The sequence below is a fragment of the Schistocerca cancellata genome, chromosome 3 (genome assembly GCF_023864275.1).
Source record: "Schistocerca cancellata isolate TAMUIC-IGC-003103 chromosome 3, iqSchCanc2.1, whole genome shotgun sequence".
NCBI lineage: Eukaryota > Metazoa > Arthropoda > Insecta > Orthoptera > Acrididae > Schistocerca > Schistocerca cancellata.
Window position 1 is genome coordinate 593,910,001 of NC_064628.1, and position 22,256 is coordinate 593,932,256.

The 22,256-nt window shown below is 36.9% G+C and overlaps 1 protein-coding gene across 1 annotated transcript in view; it reads left to right on the top strand.

Annotated features, from left to right (window-relative positions):
• The window catches only part of LOC126175470 (surfeit locus protein 6 homolog), an 82,173-nt gene that overhangs the window by 49,804 nt on the left and 10,113 nt on the right, over positions 1-22,256 (top strand). Inside the window, exon 3 of the mRNA XM_049922284.1 lies at positions 17,144-17,224. Coding sequence (XP_049778241.1) covers positions 17,144-17,224 — 81 coding nt within the window. The remainder of the gene's footprint in view (positions 1-17,143; positions 17,225-22,256) is intronic.

A 22,256-nucleotide genomic window follows, 5' to 3' on the forward strand; every position in this document is an offset into this window, starting at 1 on the left:
TGGCTGCCTTAGTTTTACGTTTTATTAGGGCAGTGAGTTTTTATTCTTTAATCTGAGTGTTTCTGTTTTATTTTGTTTTGTGTTGATTCTGACCTTTGGCCTATGATTTTAAACTGATCTTTTAATGTGTTTCTAAGTGGTTGGCTTTTCCTTTTTTATTTCTATGGTCGGCCAACCACTGTCACACTCTGTGTGGTTTTAGTTCGTTTTGTCTTGTCTTTGTCTCAGTTTCTCTTGTTCTGTATCGTCTGTGATCTATTCTGTTCCTCGTTTTTATTCTCTGTGGGTGTTCTTTGTATTTGGAAAAAGGGACCGATGACCGTAGCAGTCTGGTCCCTTTCATCCCCCAAACCAACCAACCAAAAACATGTTTAGGTCACGTTAATTCAAGACAAAATACATCAGGTCAAGAGACAGCAAAGGACTTGGAAGAGCAGTTGAACAGAATGGACAGTGTCTTGAAAGGAGGATATAAGATGGAGGAGGATAATGGAATGTAGTCAAATTAATTCGGGTGATGCTGAGGGAATTAGATTAGGAAATGAGACACTTACAGTAGTAAAGGAGTTTTGCTATTTGGGGAGCAAAATAACTGATGATGGTCGAAGTAGAGAGGATATAAAATGTAGACTGTCAATGACAAGGAAAGCCTTTCTGAAGAAGAGAGATTTGTTAACATCAAGTATAGATTTAAGTGTCAGGAAGTAGTTTCTGAAAGTATTTGTATGGAGTGTAGCCATGTATGGTAGTGAAACGTGGACGATAAATGGTTTAGACAAGAAGAGAATAGAAGCTTTCGAAATGTGGTGCTACAGAAGAATGCTGAAGATTAGATGGGTAGATCACATAACTAATGAGGAGGTATTGAATAGAATTGGGGAGAAGAGGAGTTTGTGGCACAACTTAACTAGAAGAAGGGATCGGTTGGTAGGACATGTTCTGAGGCATCAAGGGATCACCAATTTAGTATTTGAGGGCAGTGTGGAGGGTAAAAATTGTAGAGGGAGACCAAGAGATGAATACACTAAGCAAATTCAGAAGGATGTAGGTTGCAGTAGGTACTGGGAAATGAAGAAACTTGCACAGGATAGAGTAGCATGGAGAGCTGCATCAAACCAGTTTCAGGACTGAAGACCACAACAACAACAACAACAACAACAACATCTTTTGTGCATTTAAAGTAAATATGTTTCAAATGTTCTTTTATTTGTTGAATAGTGGTGGGGGAGGGGAGAGGAGAGGAGAGATAAGATGTAATATATATTGTAAAACTGATTAAAAATTTGCTGCTTAAATAATGAAAAGGGAAAGAATAATTGAAAGAAATTGGAAAGTACATATATCCTGAGTGGACTGTAACTGCCACTAATATCAACAGACCTTCAATATTCAATACATTCTAACGGTTTGGTGACAAGAGAAGCGGCACAAAACTGGATTGCGCACTTTCCTTTTCTCTTATTACAATTGACTTACTTGAAACATTCAGCCAATCCCCTTCTCTGGATACGCGGCTGCGTCAATCTCCACAACTTCTCCGACGAAATAATGCTGGTTAGAGTGATTAAATAAAAAACTCTCTCTCTGTCTCTGCTCTTGAAATAACTAGGTACTCTCATAATACTCTCAGTTCAGTTCTGGTATATTTCCACAAGTCTCACATAAGTATTCAAATTCTTGCAAGTCAATTGCATCTTTAACCGTCAGATAAAATTAAGTATATTTACAATGTGGTGAGTTTAATAACCACCAGAAATTCAGACAGTTCATGCTTCTAGCAAGTCTAACACCCGAATTAAAAGTGTCTAGTCAAATCATATTTCCTTTGCTCATAACGATTACAATCATTACTCTGTCAATAAATAATGTGTGCTTGCTCCTTGTACGTCACATACAGCTTCTATGGTAAAAGCAGCAAACACTTGTCTGTACCGATCGACCGCCACAATTGCGGTATTCTCTCGATACACTTCCATCCTGCACACACAAAAGACTGATGGTGCGGTAGAAACATCTCCACTCTCCCACACTCATACGTAAAATATCGAGTGTTCGAGACGGTGGAAGACCAAGTGTCTCTAGAATTTACCCCGAAATTCTTGAGGCACTAAAACATACATTCAGCATTTAACTTTACGTACTTCTTTTTCTTGTTGCTTGTGTTGTGCATAGAGCTTGGTATGACAATAATGGTTCTGAATCGCCCCTCCTCTGCTCCCGCAAATTCTTCTTGTCTGCTTCAATCCTCTTGCTGCAGGATTCTCGCCATCGGTGAAATGATGAACAGATGGGTTTTTTAATAAACTTCGTGTCCCAAATAACGCTTATAACACTGCTTTAACGTCCAAGTAGAATACACATTTTTGAACAATATTAATGCGGCAGAACTCTTCATATGTCCGCCTGCTACCACCAATAGAGACAAACAGATTTTTTTTTTTTAGCAATATTAAGTCCGTGGAGATCGCAATACATCCACCTGCTATCACTTATCGAGACGAACAGATGAATGTAAAGAAATCAAAAAATTGAAGAGCATATCTCTACTTGTTTCGTTTCTATGCTAATGTTATCTGTGGTACAAAATTATTATTATTTTATGTAATCTTAAATGTATGAAAAAAAAGAATGAGGGAGAAAAGAAAAGAAATAGTAATAATAATAATAATAATAATAATAATACACTTACACATGGAATAACCTATCTGAAACCTAAAGATCAAGCAGACACAGCAAACCCAGCTAAATATCGCCCCATAACATGCCTACCAACAATCTACAAAATATTAACTTCAGTCATTACACAGAAATTAATGACACATACAACACAGAACAAAATTATAAATGAAGAACAAAAAGGCTGCTGCAAAGGAGCACGAGGATGTAAAGAGCAACTGATAATAGATACAGAGGTGACATATCAAGCTAAAACTAAACAAAGGTCACTACACTACGCATACATTGATTACCAAAAAGCTTTTGATAGTGTACCCCACTCATGGTTACTACAGACATTGGAAATATACAAAGTAGATCCTAAATTGATACAGTTCCTAAACATGGTTACGAAAAACTGTAAAACCACACTTAATATCCAAACAAACTCTAATAATATCACATCACAACCAGTACAGATTAAGCATGGAATATACCAAGGAGACTCATTAAGTCCTTTCTGGTTTTGTCTTGCTCTGAACCCACTATCCAACATGCTAAATAATACAAATTACGGATATAATATTACTGGAACGTACCCACACAAAATCACACATTTGCTATACATGGATGATCTAAAACTACTGGCAGCAGCCAATCAACAACTCAACCAATTACTCAAGATAACAGAAGTATTCAGCAATGATATAAATATGGCTTTTGGAACAGACAAATGTAAGAAATATAGCATAGTCAAGGGAAAACACACTAAACAAGAAGATTACATATTGAATAACCACAGTGACTCCATAGAAGTGATGGAAAAAACAGAATCCTATAAATATCTAGGATACAGACAAAAAATAGGAATAGATAATACAAATATTAAAGAAGAACTAAAAGAAAAATATAGACCAAGACTAACAAAAACACTGAAAACAGAATTGACAGCAAGAAACAAGACAAAAGCTATAAATACTTATGCTATACCAATATTGACCTACTCATTTGGAGTAGTGAAATGGAGTAACACAGACCTAGAAGCACTCAATACACTTACACGTTCACAATGTCACAAATATAGAATACATCACATACATTCAGCAACAGAAAGATTCACATTAAGCAGAAAGGAAGGAGGAAGGGGATTTATTGCAAGAAAACATCTACATTATGGACAGGTAGACAACTTAAGAAAATTCTTTCTAGAACGAGCAGAAACTAGCAAAATACACAAAGCAATTACTCATATAAATACATCAGCTACACCATTGCAATTTCATAACCACTTCTACAACCCTTTAGATCACATAACATCAACAGATACAAAGAAAGTAAATTGGAAAAAGGAAACACTACATGGCAAGCACCCGTATCATCTAACACAGCCACACATAGATCAAGACGCATCCAACACATGGCTAAGAAAAGGCAATATATACAGTGAGATGGAAGGATTCATGATTGCAATACAAGATCAAACAATAAACACCAGATATTACAGCAATCATATTATTAAAGATCCCAATACCACAACAGATAAATGCAGACTTTGCAAACAACAAATAGAAACAGTAGATCACATCACAAGCGGATGTACAATACTAGCAAATACAGAATACCCCAGAAGACATGACAATGTAGCAAAAATAATACATCAACAACTTGCCATAAAACATAAACTAATAAAACAACACGTTCCCACATACAAGTACACACTACAAAATGTACTGGAGAATGATGAATACAAATTATACTGGAACAGAACGATTATAACAGATAAAACAACACCACATAACAAACCTGACATCATACTCACCAAAAAAAGAAGAAATTAACACAACTAATTGAAATATCCATACCCAACACAACAAATATAAAGAAGAAAACAGGAGAAAAAATTGAAAAATACATCCAACTGGCTGAGGAAGTCAAAGACATGTGGCATCAGGATAAAGTCGACATTATACCAATTATACTATCAACTACAGGAGTCATACCTCACAATATCCACCAGTACATCAATGCAATACAGCTACATCCAAACATATATATACAACTACAAAAATCTGTAATTATTGATACATGTTCAATGACCCGAAAGTTCCTAAATGCAATATAACATATACCGTACAGTTAAAAGGAAGTCACGCTTGATCAAGGTCCGCGTCACTGTCCATTTTTAACCAGACATAACGTCTGAGAATAGAAAGAAATAATAATAATAATAATAATAATAATAATAATAATAATAATAATAATAATAACACATTGTGAATCAGAGATATTTCTATTTGATTCTTCATCTGAATAAATAGTAATATCATTAGGTTCATCTGAATCCCATTTAACATTCCTCATGCACCTGATACAGATGGAAGTGAATCACTAGAATTCTGTCAAAGTTTCTACCGCTTCAAAAGATAGTTCGGTTCACATTTCTAACAATAAAATATAAAAATAAGTTAATGATATTAATAAATACCTGCTAGCGCTTTTACATAGCATATAGATTACTTGCCAAAAGTGATGGAGAGCAACTTACTCCATGACAGTAATAATGTATCTGTTTCATATTTCCATACTGTTATACCTTATTTGTTTCGATAGCCTTGCATGATTCTTGCCAACAGCAACCCACAACCCTCCCCTCTGCGTTCATGCAGTCTGTGACGTCAGCAGTGCGCTATGCGTATTCATCAAATACTGCAGTCCTTAGGCAATCGTAAACCTGTTTCACACAGTTCACTGTGCTTATTAGACAAGTCAGAAACATTAGTTTGAGGCACTGATTTAATAACATATTATTGTGGATGTACAGGTTAAGCAAATGAAGACGTATAAATCAAAAATGTTGCACTGTTCCTCGAACTGTTTATATGAAATGAAACATATTTTGTAACATCACAAAAAGTTGCTGGCATACTCCACGCACAAAGTACTGGTATTTCATGTCCATTGTATGCAGAAAAAACAGAAGTACGCTTCTGTAGTCATGGGCCACAGATCCTTTCATATGTGTATTCATGTATAAGGGAAATAGATGCACCTTTTTCTAACTAAAATTTGTTTTTTTAGCCACTCTTAATTGGAGAAAATTTTTGTTCTTCTGTCCATGGATGAGAGTAGAAGGTTTCTGTGAGATGAAAATGTGGCCTTCATATGTGTTGCTTGCAGTGGTATTGCCGACAGGACATGCATTTCCTGAAAGCATCACTGAAGCCGTGTGTCAGACCTGTGCTTGTGCTAACTGCCTTGTAAACAGGCTGTTTTGATATGACCTTGCCTACCACACTGGAAACATGTTACGTTACAACAAGCTCAAGTTTTCCTGTCATTGTCTGAAAATCACTGACGACAAGACTTCCTCATCCTATTCTGTAGTACACATTATTTACCATGGGACTGAAAGTTTTTACTTTTATGTGTACTGTTAATCTGAGGCCTTTTAACTTCACTTTAATATTATCGTGAACTTCAGACTGAGTGTCTTGTGCACTATTAACAAGAGACTTCGATGGAGCCTCAAAATTGACTTCAGTTGTGCCACAATACTTCCGGATACCACAATAGGCAGACTGGGATCTGGCAAAACTTGAACGTGCAGTGTCTTGTTATCCCTCTAAGTTCAGTTATCCACTGTTTTAAAGTCTATTCCGTCTTCTTCTTGTGACAAAAAAATTTAAACCTCACTGCAGTGATGTGAAACTGAATCTCAAAATGTTCACCAAGCATCCAAACTATCTCATCATAAGCAACATCTTGTGGATGAGAATTGGGTCACAGTTTTAAAATAGATGGTACACTTTGGCTTTGACTGTTAACAGAAAAAAAGCAATACCTGCCATACCTGTAACTGTTGTAAGCGGTGATGAGAACGTCCAGTTGCGCACAATATTCTGACCAATTTTCTTCATTACTTTTAAACTGACAAAGCTTGAGTGCAGCATCTGGCAGTGGTGCAGCTCGTTGTGATAGTAATGTAGCCATCTATTGTTCACTGAGCAGCAGTTGTTCAGTTTGCTGCACCTGAAACTGAAAGACTTCATTTAAGAGACTTTTCCCATGGTGGCTCAGACATGGTTAAACATTTTATAGGATACACAGTAAGAATCAGAATACACTAGGAATATTTGGCCACTGATTAATAGAACTCTAGAGATAACCGTAAGGCAAACCATGGTGGGCTCTACGTTGGAATAGTGTGTGCTTATCACTACCAACTTGTAATCGTGCAAGGGACCAGACTTGTCATTTGTTGCGCTGGTTGCATTTGTTGCGCTGGTTGGAGGGACACACACACACACACACACACACACACACACACACACACACTCATCGACATTGTGGTGGGTTCTCAGATTTACTTCTGGAGGAGGCGAATTAGACTACAACTTACACAAAATATTACATCGCTTTATTGTAACTTGAACTGGATGAAATACTTAACTTTGACATAATCCATGTCCACAGGATTGTTTCTTATCGGTAACTTTTTGAAAAGTGAATGAAATAAATTATTCTGTTAAATTTGGAATAAAATATTTTGTTAAAAATTCTCTTTTATGTTTGTTAAAAGCCACGACTAATTTTTCTCATGGCGCTATCGCCAAAAATATCGTACGTATTCCAACGTGAAGACATCCATGTTACTCATGATGAATGAAAAAAAAAAAAATTGTTTAATGTTACACGATAAGCCAATTAAATACAAAGTAATTAATTCCTTTTTTGTGAGGCTTGATGCTCCAGCTGCCTATGTGCAATGGCAGCGTATACATTTATAGAAAATATTTTTTAATAAAACTGTACCTCTGGCCTAGAAATTGAATTGGAAAATATTACAAGATGCCGTTTTGTATTTATTGAGATTAATCACTTCAGTACTTTCAGAGTTCAATGACTATTAAACAGGTTTTCATCATTTTACCATTAATGGCATCGCTTCAACAATGTACTTACACAAAATGGCCAGGGCAACATTTAATTATTACATAGCTAAATCGTGGATAGGGAAGGTGCTTTCTTGCTACTAACAAAAACACACTCTACAGTAATTATTTGGATATATATTCAAGAAAAATTATAATAATGCTACAGATAATTGTATTAATTACAGACCGTGATTTACTCGTGTCTGTCAGCTAGGACATCAGAACCAAGAACACACAGAAGACAATGAAACAAAAATGTGCTTTTCTTTTATACTACGAGACAAAGATTACAATTAATACAATTCTAAGAGCGCATATAGCACTTTTTTATTGTTGAATATCAATAAGTTAATTTTGCAGCCCTTCTTTTTTCCGGAGGCTATGCTATATTCTGTAACTGAACACTAACACATCACTTGATACAGAACAGAATAATAGTCACTTCTCATACTGTACAATCGATTATAAACTTTGCTATATAGTTTTGTCTAATAAAACTCCCACACTGCTAGCTCTGGAGTGAGGCACTGCTGTCTTCTTTGTGATGTTGGCGAAGTAGGCTGAACAACACTCTTCTCTGATGTAAGCAGTTCTTCAGCAGTGCCAGTGAATAGAAAGGCTTGAGGATGTTTCTAAGCTGACATTTCCTGTTCATTGTTGCATCTGGTAATGACTGTGCTTTCTTATGGTTCTGTCGTGAGGTAACAATTTTGTCATGGTACCTCGTTCTTCAGACGACACCACAGTTGCAGTGGTTGACTCATCTGTACCTATAACATGTGAAAGTACTTTTATGAGTTCTGTAGTTACTAGGGTGAACTGAGGTTATAACAAATATTGACAAGTTTTATTCTTGCCAGATCTGAAATTGCTGCTAATGACATTGAAGTGGTCCATATGACAAACCAAAATAGTGCGAAACTTCTTTCAAAAGATTAAATCAGTCAATAATTTACAACAAAGCAAATGTCCTTTGTTAAACATAAGTAATGTTGTGTGTATGAGTGCAGTGTTAAATGTAATGATACTGTGATGTGGACAAAAATACGCAAACAACACAAGTGGAACACATCACCATGCCTAATATGGTGTATGTTAATCATTGGCGTTCAAAACAGCTTCCAGTCATCTTGGAAGGGATAAACAGGGGTCCTGTATGGTTTTAGAGGGAATCTTACACTGTTCTTCCTGCAAAATAATGGCAATGAGATGGAGGTGGATAGCCATCACACACACCCTGCTCTCCAAAGTATTCCACAAAGGCTCAATAACACCGAGATCTGGTGACTGTGGTGGCCAAGGGAGATGTGACAGCTCTTCCTCGTTCTCAGCAAACTTGTCTTGGACGATATGAGCTGTGAACAGGGGCTCTGTCGTCTTGGAACACAGCACCACCATTGGGGAACAAACATGGTACCAATGGGATGGACCTGATCAGCCAAAGTAGTATGTAATCCTTGGCAGTTATGTGACCTTAGAGAGCAGTAATGCGACCTTGCAGAGTAGCCATGAGGCAAATGGAATACTGTGATATGGCAGCCAAAATCACCAAATGACCTCCTTCCATTTCTCCATAGTCAAGGTTTCATGGCTTTGGTACTACATTTTGCATTGTTGATGAGTGGTTTTCGAATTCCAGCTCATCCTCCTGCAGTTTGCTGCTTCTGGAGTTCCCTCGTTGTTGTTCGGTGCTGACATAGTTCACAAATGCAACATCCAGTTCTGCAGTGAAACTCACAATCCTCTTCAGTGACTGTCTATCATTATTACTCAGCATACACTTTGTCTGCATTGTAACATGGCAGACAATGTGTTTTTGCTTTCCTTGCACATAGTGTAAGTCTTTGACATGGTACCTCTTGAAACACCAAACACTTAGACTATTCAGCTACCTTGGTTATGGGAAAAAACCCATATGAGCACCAACAATTTGCCCTCTTTTGAATTCACTTGGCTCTGACATAATGCACTCACAGTTATGCAGGATACTTTTCTGACTGACTGACATGTGCAGCTTATTGAGGACATTGCACAGGTGCTGTTCATGTTCAAATACAACAGCGCAGCTTGCAGGCTTGGCTAGCATCTGCATTTCTGTTAGAGTATGCATATCTTGCAGTGTTTCCACATTTTTGTCCAACCACTGCATATCATAATTACCAGAAATGTTCATTTATGTATGGTTAGCACGGGAAGTGCAAAATGCAATTGCTAAATATAGCCTTAGAACATAATCCATAATTGCTGTACACTACAGACTAGAAACAAACTGCCAATGCCACTAATATCTATAGACCAGACAAACACAAACACATTAATGTTAATTGCACTACTAAATAGGCCTCTTCTGTGGCCGAGGGGTAGTGTCTTTGACTAGTAATCAAAAGTCCTGGGTCCTGGCTTCAAACCCAGTCACTGCTTAAATTTTGAATAAAAATCATCAGCAATGGTGACCGAAGACTTCCAAGCATATGAAGTCATGCTTGTTCTTCCAGCAGCCTTGTCTAAGGAGGAGGAGCAAACAGAGGTTCAGGGCACTATCTTGCCCTTAGCATGTGAAACTGCTGCTGAAAGGTGGAAGAATCTACAGTGATCAATGGCATGAGGCTGCAGAAGGCATGTAGTAAGTATCCACAGGACATGTGGCCTGTAACTGAAAAGTGCCAAGAGGTGATAGTCAGTAAAAGATGGAATATTGAATGAAGGGATAACATTCTATGACTCAGAGTATGGAATGTCAGAAGTTTGAACATAACAGGAAAGCTAGAAAATCTGAAAAGTGAAATGCTAAGGCTCATTTTAGATATGGGGGAGTCACTGAAGTGAAATGGGAGGAAGATAAGGATTTCTGATCTGATAAATATAGGGTAATATCAACAGCTGCAGAAAATTGTATAATGGAAGTAGAATTTGTAATCAATGGGAAAATAGGGCAGAGCATGAGCTACTGGGAAAAGTTCAGTGAAAGGAATGTTCTCATCAGATTAGACAGCAAACCAGCACTGACAACAATATTTCAGGTATGTATGTAATGTAGAGAGCAGAAAATAGAGAAACTGAGAAAGTACTTGAGGATACTGAATGTATAATTCAGTATGTAAGGGGAGATGTTGATCTAATAATTATGAGGGATTGCAAGATTTTTATAGGGAAAGGAATAGAAGAAAGGATATCAGGAGAATTTGGGCTTGGCAATAGGAATGAGAGAGGAAAAAACTAATTGAGTTCTGCAATTCTGTATGTAAAGGGAGTTGATAATCAAATAATCACGGGGGATTGTAACATGTTTGTAGGGTAATGAATAGAAGAAAGGATTGCACGAAATTGTGGTTTTGGCAGTAGGAATGAGAAAGGAAAAAGACTAATTGAGTTCTATTATAAATTTCAGGTGATAATAGTCAATACTCTGTTCAGGAATCACAAGAGGAGGTGGTATACATGGCAAAGACCCGAGAAGATTCCAACAGGATTACATCATGGTCGGACAGAGATTTTGATATCAGATACTGGATTGTAAGACACACCCATAAGCAGGTATAGACTTGGATCACAATTTAGTGATGATGAAGAGTAGACTGAAGTTTAAGAGAATTGTCTGGAATTATCAGTATGGAAGGAAAGGGAACACTAAAGTACTGATTAATGAAGAGACGCATTTAAAGTTTGCTAAGGATATGGGTACTGCGATAAGGAATACCAGAGTAGGCAGTTCAGTTAAAGAGGAGTGGACATCTATAAAAACAAGCAATCACAGACATTGGACAGACAAACATAGGTACAAGGAAGGTAATTACAAAGAAACCTTGAGTAACAGAAGAAATACTTCAGTTGATTGATAAAAGAAAGAAGTACTAAAATTCTTGGGGTAAAACAGGACTACAGCAATGTAAATCACTAAAAAATTAAATAAATAAAAAATGCAGGGAAGCCATGGCTAAGTGGCTGCAGGAAAAATGTGAAAAAATCGAGTGATTGCAAAAAGGAGGACTCGTCATATAAAAAAGTCAAAAGAACCTTTGGTGGGAATTAAAAGCAAGGGTGTAACATTGAGTGTGCAATGTGAATTCCACTGTTGAACACAAAGAAGAGAGCACATCGGTGGAAAGAAGACATTGAAAATGTCTGTAAGGCGGAGCAATTGTTTGACAGCATGGTAGAAAAAGAAATTGGAGTCAATATGGGAGACAGGGATATTATATTAGGGACAGAATTTAAAAGAGCTCTGGAAGACTTGAGATCAAATAAGGCAGAAGGGATAGATAACATTCCATCAGAATTTCTAAAATCATTGGTGAAGAAGCAACCAAATGACTATTTAAGTTGGTGTGTAGAATATATGAGACTGGTGATGTACGATCAGATTTTTAGAAAACCTCATCTGCATAAATCCAAAGATAGCAAAGGCAGATACGTGTGAGAACTATTGCACAGTCTCCGTAACTGCTTATGCAACCAAGCTGGTGATAAGTGTAATATACAGGAGACTGCAAAAGAAAATTGATGATCTGTTAGGTGGTGATCAGTTTTGTTTTAGGAAAGGTAAAGGCACCAGAGAGATGGTTCAGACATTACACTTGGTAATGGAAGCAAGACTGAAGGAAAAATTAAGACTTGCTATTACAATTTGTCAACCTAGAAAAAGTGTTGGGTACAAGTGCTGCTCTGAGATGAAGAGGTCATCACACAAGTGGAATTAGTGATAGGTCACATCAAACCAATCAGAAGACTGACGACTCAAAAATAAGGTAGGCCTGTGGTGCATTTCTAATTGCAGACAGACTCCTTATCACTGAAGATTAATGGATTTATTAGGAAAAACCTTCTATAACTGAATACAATAATACATGAAAGAATTTCCTTCCAAACTATGTATGAATTAAGTTAGAAACACTCAAAAATTCCAGTTAGTGCCAATGTAACACAATAGATACAAATAAAAATTGTAGAAAAACATAGTAAAATTCAGCAGAAATGGTTTCAATTTATTACCTAGCCAACCTAGTCTGTTTTTAATAAAATGTTGTTCAGTAACTCAACTGAAAAGGCCTGGAAAGCTCCTCATGGACGGGAGGCCACAAAAATAACGAACTTTTGTTGTTTTGCATTTTTATGGAACACTATATTCACAGTACTGGTCCCATTCAAAGTATTGTCCATGTAAATTAATGCACTTGTTGCAATACTTCTACCACTTCTGAAAACAGTTCTGGAAGTCTTGAGGCAGGATACTGTTCAAAGTTGTTAGCATGTTTTCTTTGATATCATCTGCGTCACTGAATCGGGTGAGTAGGGTGGAAGAGGCACAAGCACCTGTAGTCTTTTGCCACAAACTGTTAGTCTCTCAGAGCTGTGTGGGCTGGAGCATTGTCATGGTGCAGCAGTCAGTTCCCATTTCTCTACATTTCTGGTCATTTTCGTTACACATTTTCTTGTAATCTTCATAACACATCCAGGCAAAAATGTTGATTTGTCCTGGAGGAACGAACTCCTTGTGGACACACGATTGGCATCAGAAAAAAACTAATCAACATTATTTTCACATTGGATTGCACCTGACATGCTTTCGTGGGTCGTGGTGACATTTGAGTTTTCCACTGCCTCGACACTTGCTTTGACTCTGGATCGTACCAGTAGCACCAACTTTCATCACCAGTCGCAATCCTGTTAATAAAATTTGGATTGTTCTCTCCTTCACTGTTCAAGTCACAGCAAACATTCGTGCGTTTTTTTTATATGGGCACCTGTGAGAAAGTGAGGAACAAATTTTGCTGACAGCTGTCACAGGTGCAGATCTTTGGTTGGAGTTCACTAGACCATACTCAACAACATTTTCATTTCCTCAGAAATGTAGTCAGTTGTCCATTAACAATCCCCATCAGTTGCACATTTGATTGTGGCAATGTTTTCGTCATTTCTTCCTGTCAAAGAGCAACTAGGGCATGGTATATCTTCACTTGGCATGTTGCCAGATTTGAAATGAGACAACCACCCATAGACCTGTGATTTCCCCCAAACATCATCATTATAGGCTTGCAAAGCATCCCAGTAGTCTTGGCTTCAGTTTTCTGTAACAGAAAACAAAATTTCACACAGACTGTTTGCTCATTGTTGTTGGCCATGTCATTAAATCCCCAAGTGTTGAAATAGGAATATAAACAACAGAGCACCACAAACAAACCACTGAACTCTGACTGACACCAGCTTTAATGTGATGTGGGAGGCCACAAGTTAACACCACCTAGTGGCACAGCACATAACAACAAAGTGTGGACTCGCAACAGTTCGATTTTGGTTATTTTTGGGCACTCCCTTACATTGTAAACGTGTGTGCACTCTTGAGTGTTTGAACTGAAGACTACTGTTGACTACATTATAATATAAAATTGACAATTCTTAAATCACAAATATATGATTAAGAATATTCACAATGTAAAATTGAGTCTGAGAGAAAGTCATTTTAAAATGAGAATTAGTAAAACAAGTGTGAATTACTAGTGTTGATAAGCTAGAAGTGCACTAGAAGCAAGAATTATAACACCTGCCTAGTACACATCTAGCTAATCTACCATTGAGCTAATCTATCATTTAATTGTTTGTTTTGGCAGTCATAATCTCTCTTTAGTTCCCAAAAACTTCCTTCTCCATTGGTTACATAAAATGGGTCCATTGCCAACCTATACAAACTTGAATGAGGTGATACAGTGATTAAGACACTTGACTTTGATTTTGAAGATCGAAGGTTCAGTTACCCCTTCCAGCCATTCATATTTAGGATTTCTGTGGTTTCTCTGTACATCTTAAGGCAAATGCTGGAATGTTTCCTTTGAAAAGAACACAGAAAATTTTCACCACCATCTTCTCCTGTTGATCACATACTCTTGTCTTTAATGACACTCAATGATGGGACATTAAACCCTGAAAATAGAAGAAAAGAGGCCTGCCTGGTACTGCCACTGCTTACTATGACCTAGCAGCTCTGTAGTTCTAAGCGACTGTCTCTGCAGGTAATGCACTAGTGCGTATAGAGGTTAAAGAATGTAGAATGATGTGCAGTTATCAGTTTCTTATGTGAAGATTGACCACGATAAATGTAATTTAATGTGTATAAACAGAAAAGTATGTTGTTTGATATCATAGCAAAAGATCAGAATTTTGATACTTGCATATGGAAATAACTAACCAACCAATAATGTGAATAGCAGTCAGTCACTGAAATCAGAAATCCATGAAGTCTGTAGGAGTATCTGTCCAGAGCGATTTAAGGTGGAAAAACTGCATGAATTTAGTTACAAGATCATAAGAAAATGTAATTCACGTACAAAACAACTTACAAACTGTACCTGCAGACAAACAACAAATTATGTAACTTTATTTTTTCTTGGTGGTTATTAAAACTTTGATTACCCCTCACAATGAGCGCATTACTAAAAAAATTGTCCAGAACTGAGTAGGACTCGCCCATTATGTATATAGATAGTTCATTCATTCCGGGAATTGAGAACCTCAATAATTTTTGTCTGTTACCAGCATTGATACTGGTAAGATATTGGTCCCAGGGATTCCAAGATTTTCGAGTATGTTTTAATTTCAGTAATATAAAGTCATTCCTTGCCTGATATTTGACTTTTACCATTGCAACTGAATCAGACAGAATGCGGAACTACTTGTTTTAATTTCACGTTTGGCATTGGATAACAAATTCAGGAGGCAGGCGATCATTTTTATAGTAATCAGCATTTCTCCATTCAGGCTGACTGGGTTACAATGATGAAAGTCAAACATAAGGCAAGGAGTGACTTTATTGCTCTTATGATGTGGCATGGAATTTATCCATCATCAGATATCCAGGAGCAATTATTACATGTAGATGTGACATTTCAAGCTGTATGCAAAATATGCTTTTCAAACTGCATGCAAAATATTAGCAATAAAGTCATTCCTTGTCTGATATTTGACTTTTACCATTGCAACAGAATCAGACAGAATGCGGAACTACTTGTTTTAATTTAATGTTTGGCATTGGATAACAAATGACAGAAGAAATATTTTTTTGTTTGATGTAATTACAAATTAACAATGTTCAGATTTTTTCCTTTACTTGTACTTTGAAACCTTGCTTCTTGCCAAATTGCATACTTCTTAGTCTTGATTTTGATGAGTAAGTTTGCGAGTATCAAATAAGTGACATAAATTGTATTAGCTTTTGATTGCATTGACTTAAAAGCTAATGTTCATTATACCACCAATGGACTATAGACCTTAGTATGTGACATAAATTCCAACTTGATACATCGTCCCGTTGTTGAGGAAAAGGGGCGTTGACAGACAGACGAACGGGACAGTCAGTCAGTCTGACAACAAATGACAATTTCTTTTTTCCACGTGTAATTACATTTATAGATTTTGGATTTTTTCCTTTGATTGTACTGTGATTCTTTGCTTCTTGCCAAATTGCTTAATTCTAGGCCAACAGGAAGTACTGTATAGGTTTTAACAAGTGAGTTTGCAAGTATTACAATATATGACATAAACAGTCTTACCTTTTAATTGATGGCCTTACATTTTGATTGCTTTGACTTAGAAGCTTCAATGTATTACACTGCCAAGAGCTGTAGATCTCAGTATGTGACTTAAATTTCGACTTGATATGTATAACTAATTCCTGAGAAAGTGTGTTAAATAATTAGGTAGGCAGATAGACAGATATACCAACAACAAAGCAATCTGATAAGAGTTCAGTTTTTACCAATTGAGGTACGGAATCCTAAAAAGATCTTACTCCTAACATTTTTAGAGCCCATGTTCCTAGAGAAGTGAAGAAATGTTTTATTTCCTCCAACATATGTACAAAATAGTTTTCTTGTTGCCAGAACATGGAAAAAGAAAACTGATCAATGAGAAATTTTTTTGTTGGTTACTTGAAGTACTGATGTTGAGGAAATAATGTTAGGCTACATTTGCTTGTATCACAAGTGCTGTTCAGAATTTTTCATGAGTAAGAACATTGGAGGGAAAAAAAAGTCTGCACAAGCTTTTGATTTTTTGAAAATTCTTTTTATACTGAATAAGAAAATAGAAAATGATGGAAATTTTAATGTCATTTTAGAGTTTTATTTGAATGGGGTAGGGGTGGTCACATATTATCAGCTACAAAATTGAGCTCAATTTTCTTAGTTGTAGTGTAGGATCAGGAAGAAACAACCTTCAGAGCACCATCCATACTCTTATGGGTGGATGGTATAATGACATTGCAACGCTATTATCCAGGCACCCAATACTTTGATAAGATTTAGTCAGTTATAATAAAAAAATATATTCTTAAAAGTGGAATTTTAATATTGGGAAGGTTCTGTTTTGAATGAGAGACTAATTATAGTATTGTTACCTTCTTCAATAGCTTTCTGAGACCATAGTAATGATTTGTAATGGAGTTGGGCACATTGCTTACAGATTAGAAAAGATAACTTTCTGTTAAAAAAAATTAGTAACATCCTTTTATTTGCAATTATTATGATTAAAGGCATTTTTTTTCTAAATAGTCTGCTTTATTCCAGTGAAATTTGCTACATTTGGTGAACAAACAACACGTGCAAGAAGTTTGCAAGAACTCCATGAGAAACTGGATAGCCTGAAAGGTAACATAGAGCTGTTTTTGGTTAAATGTAATTTTTCACATGTTATATACCAAGCAGTTTTCTTTGTGATCTGACCAGTATTGAGAAATATAAGTTTGAATGTTTGTGCTTCTGTTTTAGTATCTTGCAATATCATACCTTATTTTCTGTCATTATTGAGTAATTTTGCATTTTGATGAACAAAGTAAAACTTGCTCATTATTTACGTTTGCTTCACACTACCCCCTGCCCCAAATGCCCATACCCACTGCCTTATAAAATGTTTTAAATCTCTTAGTATTCCATAATATGGTCATACATATATTGTATTTATCCTAGTTTTAGATGACACCCCCCCCCCCCCCCCCCGCCCCTCAATTTTATTTCCTTAAGAGGCTCTTTGAGAAAATTTTATTTTTAACATATTCTAATTAATCAAAATTACAATCTTGTTTTATTGGTAGAAAATATCTATCTGAAAAAGTTAACAGTATACCTATTCTAAACATATGTCATTTATTGATGATGTTCTTCATTTTGATAATACAAGGAGAAGTAAAAGGAATAGTTTACATTAATATTTATCTTCATTTCCTTTCTTGCATAATAAGTCAGTTGTCTCTTGTATCAACATCATTGTCGCCGTCATTATCTGAAATGATAGTTTTACCTAACCAATGAGAGGTGAGAAATGAGGCAACATATTTCTATATACATAGAGCAATGAAATTTATAATCATGGTTGTCACCAATATTTGACAGTTTACTCCAAATATGCTGCTATTTCTGAGGTTATGGTTAAAGTGAGACCTGAGAACACAGCTGTTTTTCTTCCAAAATACATAGTGGATTTCGCATCTATTTTGGTATGAAAATGCAACAATATTCCTTCATCTTAAGCTTCCAGACTTTTTGTCTGTCTGTGGCTGTCTCATTGGTTGCAGGGATTCAGCAACTGATACACCCTCTTTTGTTCCCGTCATACCACATGGTGGATGTTGACAGCGTAGCTGCACAAAACATACAAGTATGCTAGTTGCCACTATCTAGACTATTACTGTCTCCTGCAGAAACATCCACTGTTGTTGAGTATTTGTCCAATTTTAAAGTATTCAATTCAGACTTAAGATGGCTTCAAGTAAGCTGCAGTTTAAATGCTATAGATGTTCATAAAAATCCAAGGTATGTGGTATACGTTCCTACTATTGGAGCATGATGAAATTTATTGGCCACCAACCACTCCCGTCCCTATATTCGTCACAGTTCTAAACCCAGTTGGTGTCACTGTTCCCCCTCTATCCCTTCTGAATTCTTCAAAATAAATCTGCATTTGATCTCAACTGCCAAAGCTTCATCCACAAACATAGGAACACCCTTCTATTCATTTATAACACAGCGTAAAAACATTGACCACAGCAGCAATACTTCAATCTGAGAATGTGAGACAAGCCCGTATTTTTTGAATGATGAATTTGGGGGAAAATGCTCGTCTTATAAATGGTAAATACAATAATTGCTAAAAGCAAGACACTTTTTTATCCATTTGTTTCAGTGGCTTATATCATTATTGGTTAAATAATAATGTTATCTTCCTTGCCAGTCCCTGCATTAAGAAATATGTTCTTATATATCGTAAAATTTCTTAATTTTGTCCGTTTCTTATCTTTGGTCTTTCTGTTATATGCCTTTGTGAACGCTACTTGATGGTGGTGTTATTAATGCTAGTGTAAGGGCAGATGAACATTGACCCACGCTAATAAGTGACCATTTAAGTAGCTATACATATAGGTTTTCATTAAAAAGCAAGAAATAGAAAACAATGGACCCTAGAAGTTCACCTTTATCACAAATGAGAATAAAAGTGCTTCTGAGTTGCATCAAGATTCTTATAAGATTTGTAAAAACAGCTCTGAAGAAAAAATAACCGCATGAAAATTATGTGCGAGAAGACATCTAAATTTCTTTCATAACCATAGAGAAATACCAATGATATCTAATGTAAATATAAACAGTTTTGTTAAAATTTGTGCTGAGATGGAAAACTGAATCATAAAGAAACTTTGATATGATTAGTAGCACATCCTGAAAAATATTAGAAAATCCTAATACACTTAATTTCCTGCAGCATTTTACAGCTTCATCAAATACAACATTTTATTTCTTGATTACATTGCAGCTGGTAAGGAAGAATAGTATAGATTTTGATCATGCATTGACATAATTTCGTTGTTGAACAAAGCCTGTGGAATTAAATAATAACTGAATAAGTTACTACTTATTTCAGAGAGAGATTAATAGTATGCAGATTTCTGCGTTTTGAAACTCTGGATACTTAAAGCATGACATGCACCTTAATGCCCGAGAAAAAGATAGCTAACGGAATTGTTATCTGAAATTATAATGCAGGGCACTGCCACAACCACTAAACTGTCAAGTGATCACTGATTTAAGGGGTCCCTGTCTACCATATCACAAATCATGCCACTAACGTAACGCTGTTTTCTTAACAGAATTTTGTTATAAACCAAATGTCTTGTGTTACAATGTTATTGAAAATATGCATATCAGTACATATTACGAACTAGTTGCCTCCAGTATGGTATAGTGTAGTATTTTCATTCTTATAGCACTCCTACTTTGTATTTGTAACTATTTTACCTTATCATGAGCAATTAAAATATCTTTGGAGCTATTTGGTATACTAGTGATAACCCATAGATTGATGTTAAGAGTGGTGTACCTGTAAGGAGGTGGTTGGATGATGTGACACACACACACACACACACACACACACACACCACACACACACACACACACCAGTGTTTGTGGAGGTGGAAAATCCACAATGGAATAACTACAGTAGATTGCTACGCTCAACACTTGCTGTGTTTGGAAGTAGCAATGTTAATTGCTTTGTTATATATGTATATGGATAGATAAAATCTTATCACCAATTAGCTCTTGAAGCCAGTGGCTCCTTGTGGCAGAAAGGTTTAATGGAAAGAAAAAGGGTAAAGGAAGAGGACTGGTGATATTTCGGTGATGGGAAGCGTTACGGAAAACGCACCCAGAATCCCGGGTCAGGGGAGACTTTCTGCACAGGATGAGAAGGAAAGACTGATTTTGGTACCTGCAACAGACAAGATTTGAAAAACTGAGAACTTAAAAGTGGAAGATAGGGTAATAAGCAAGGCAGAGGTTACTGAAAAAAACATCATAAAAGAGCCAATAAAAGTGGAAAGATAACTGCATTATACAAGGTAGACAGGTGAGGAGGCATATCTCTGGCTTGGTTGGTCAATATTAGCAATCTATATTACAAAGACTCCCCTCCTACATTAAAGACATTAACAATTTCCTAGACCTCTGAAATGTGTGCCCATCCCACTCCCAGCACACATCTTACTTGTCACTATTGATGCGGCCTCTTTCTGTACAACATTACCCCTGTACATGGTCTGTCTGCTACTGAACAGAATCCTAACCGACACTCTCATGATTCCAAATCTATGACATCCTTCCTGCTCACCGTAATCAAGTTCATAACTGACAAACAACTACTTTAACTTTGAGAGACAGGCATACAAACAGATCAAGGGCACAGCCTGGGAACAAGGATGGCTCCTTTGTATCCCGATGTTTTCGTGGATCACTTAGAAGGACTTGCATAGAATCTCTAAGCCTTCAGCCACTTGTTGGTTTAGATACATCAATGACATTTTTGCCATATGGGCTCATTGTGAGGATGACCAATTGAAATTTTGAAATCTGTAAACACATTCCTTACACTAAATTTTGTATGATCCTGTTTTGTATCTTACGCCTTATGTTGACCTCTTGCTCACCAAGAGTCAGCTACACACTGCTGTTCACTGTTCCAGTCTTTTCACTGTTCCAGTCTGGGATGGTACTGGGTGATAAAGGGAACATTCCTTCAGGGTTGGTTCTTGGAGATGGTGGGAGGATTCGAGGTATGGGGGAAATGGCATGGGAGATCTGTTTGCGGATGAGGTATAGGGGCTAGTGCCTGTTTGTGAAGACCTTGGTGAGACCCTCAGCATATTGAGCAACGGAGTTTTTGTCACTAAAGATACACCATCCCTGGGTGGCCAGGCTTTATGGGAGAGACTTTTTGGTGTGAAAGGAATGACATCAGCTTTTCTTAACTGTGCAGACGGGAGTTATTTTTACAGTACATTCTCTGCTCCTGTAATTATCCCAGCATCAACCTACGGTAACATACTGTCCCCACACCATCTGCCTTACAGTTTCCACCCCTCTGTCCTACCATCTCCTCCCCATTCTTATCTCCCATCTATTTGCAACCCTCTGCTAATGCAGCCGCCTGTCTTCCCCTGCTCCTCTTCTTTTTTGCTCCCATTTTTTTCCCCACCTCCCTGCCCCACAACTTCCTGATGCTGCACCTGTTGGCATTCTAGTCCCTGCACGTTCCACCAGACAGTGTTTGTCTCTGTCCCAACCTGTACACCATACCTTTCTCTTCCATGCACCCTCCAGTTTGCTGCTTGCATCCCACATGATGTTGCATTCCGCCCCGAGACGCTGGAGTTGGTGATCGTGTGTGCGTGAGGTGTGCTTGCTTGTGTATGCGAATGGTGTGTGTCTCTCTTACTGATGAAAGCTCTATGTAAGCTGAAAGATTTATGTAAGTGTCTTTTAATTGTGCTTGTGTGCAACTAGACACGTCTTCATTACGGTAAGTAGCAATGTGTCTTTTCCTACACTGTTGATATTCGTTCCTGGAATTTCCATTGTTTGATTGTTGTTATGGAGTTGTTATTTAGAAACTTATGAACATTAACACTGAAATTGGGAGTTCTTCCATCTTGCATGAAGTACATTTTGCTGCACTTGTAAAGGCACATCTAGCAGAACACACAGTGTGTTCTGTAAGAAAGCATGGTAAGTTACTCCACTGAGTCTGGCTGGGAGAACATGAGGTCCTCTCATACATTTGACTACAAATGTGACCCCAACCTTGACAGAAAATCTTTCTTAATAACATGATTGCACAATTTCATGGCGATTCTTG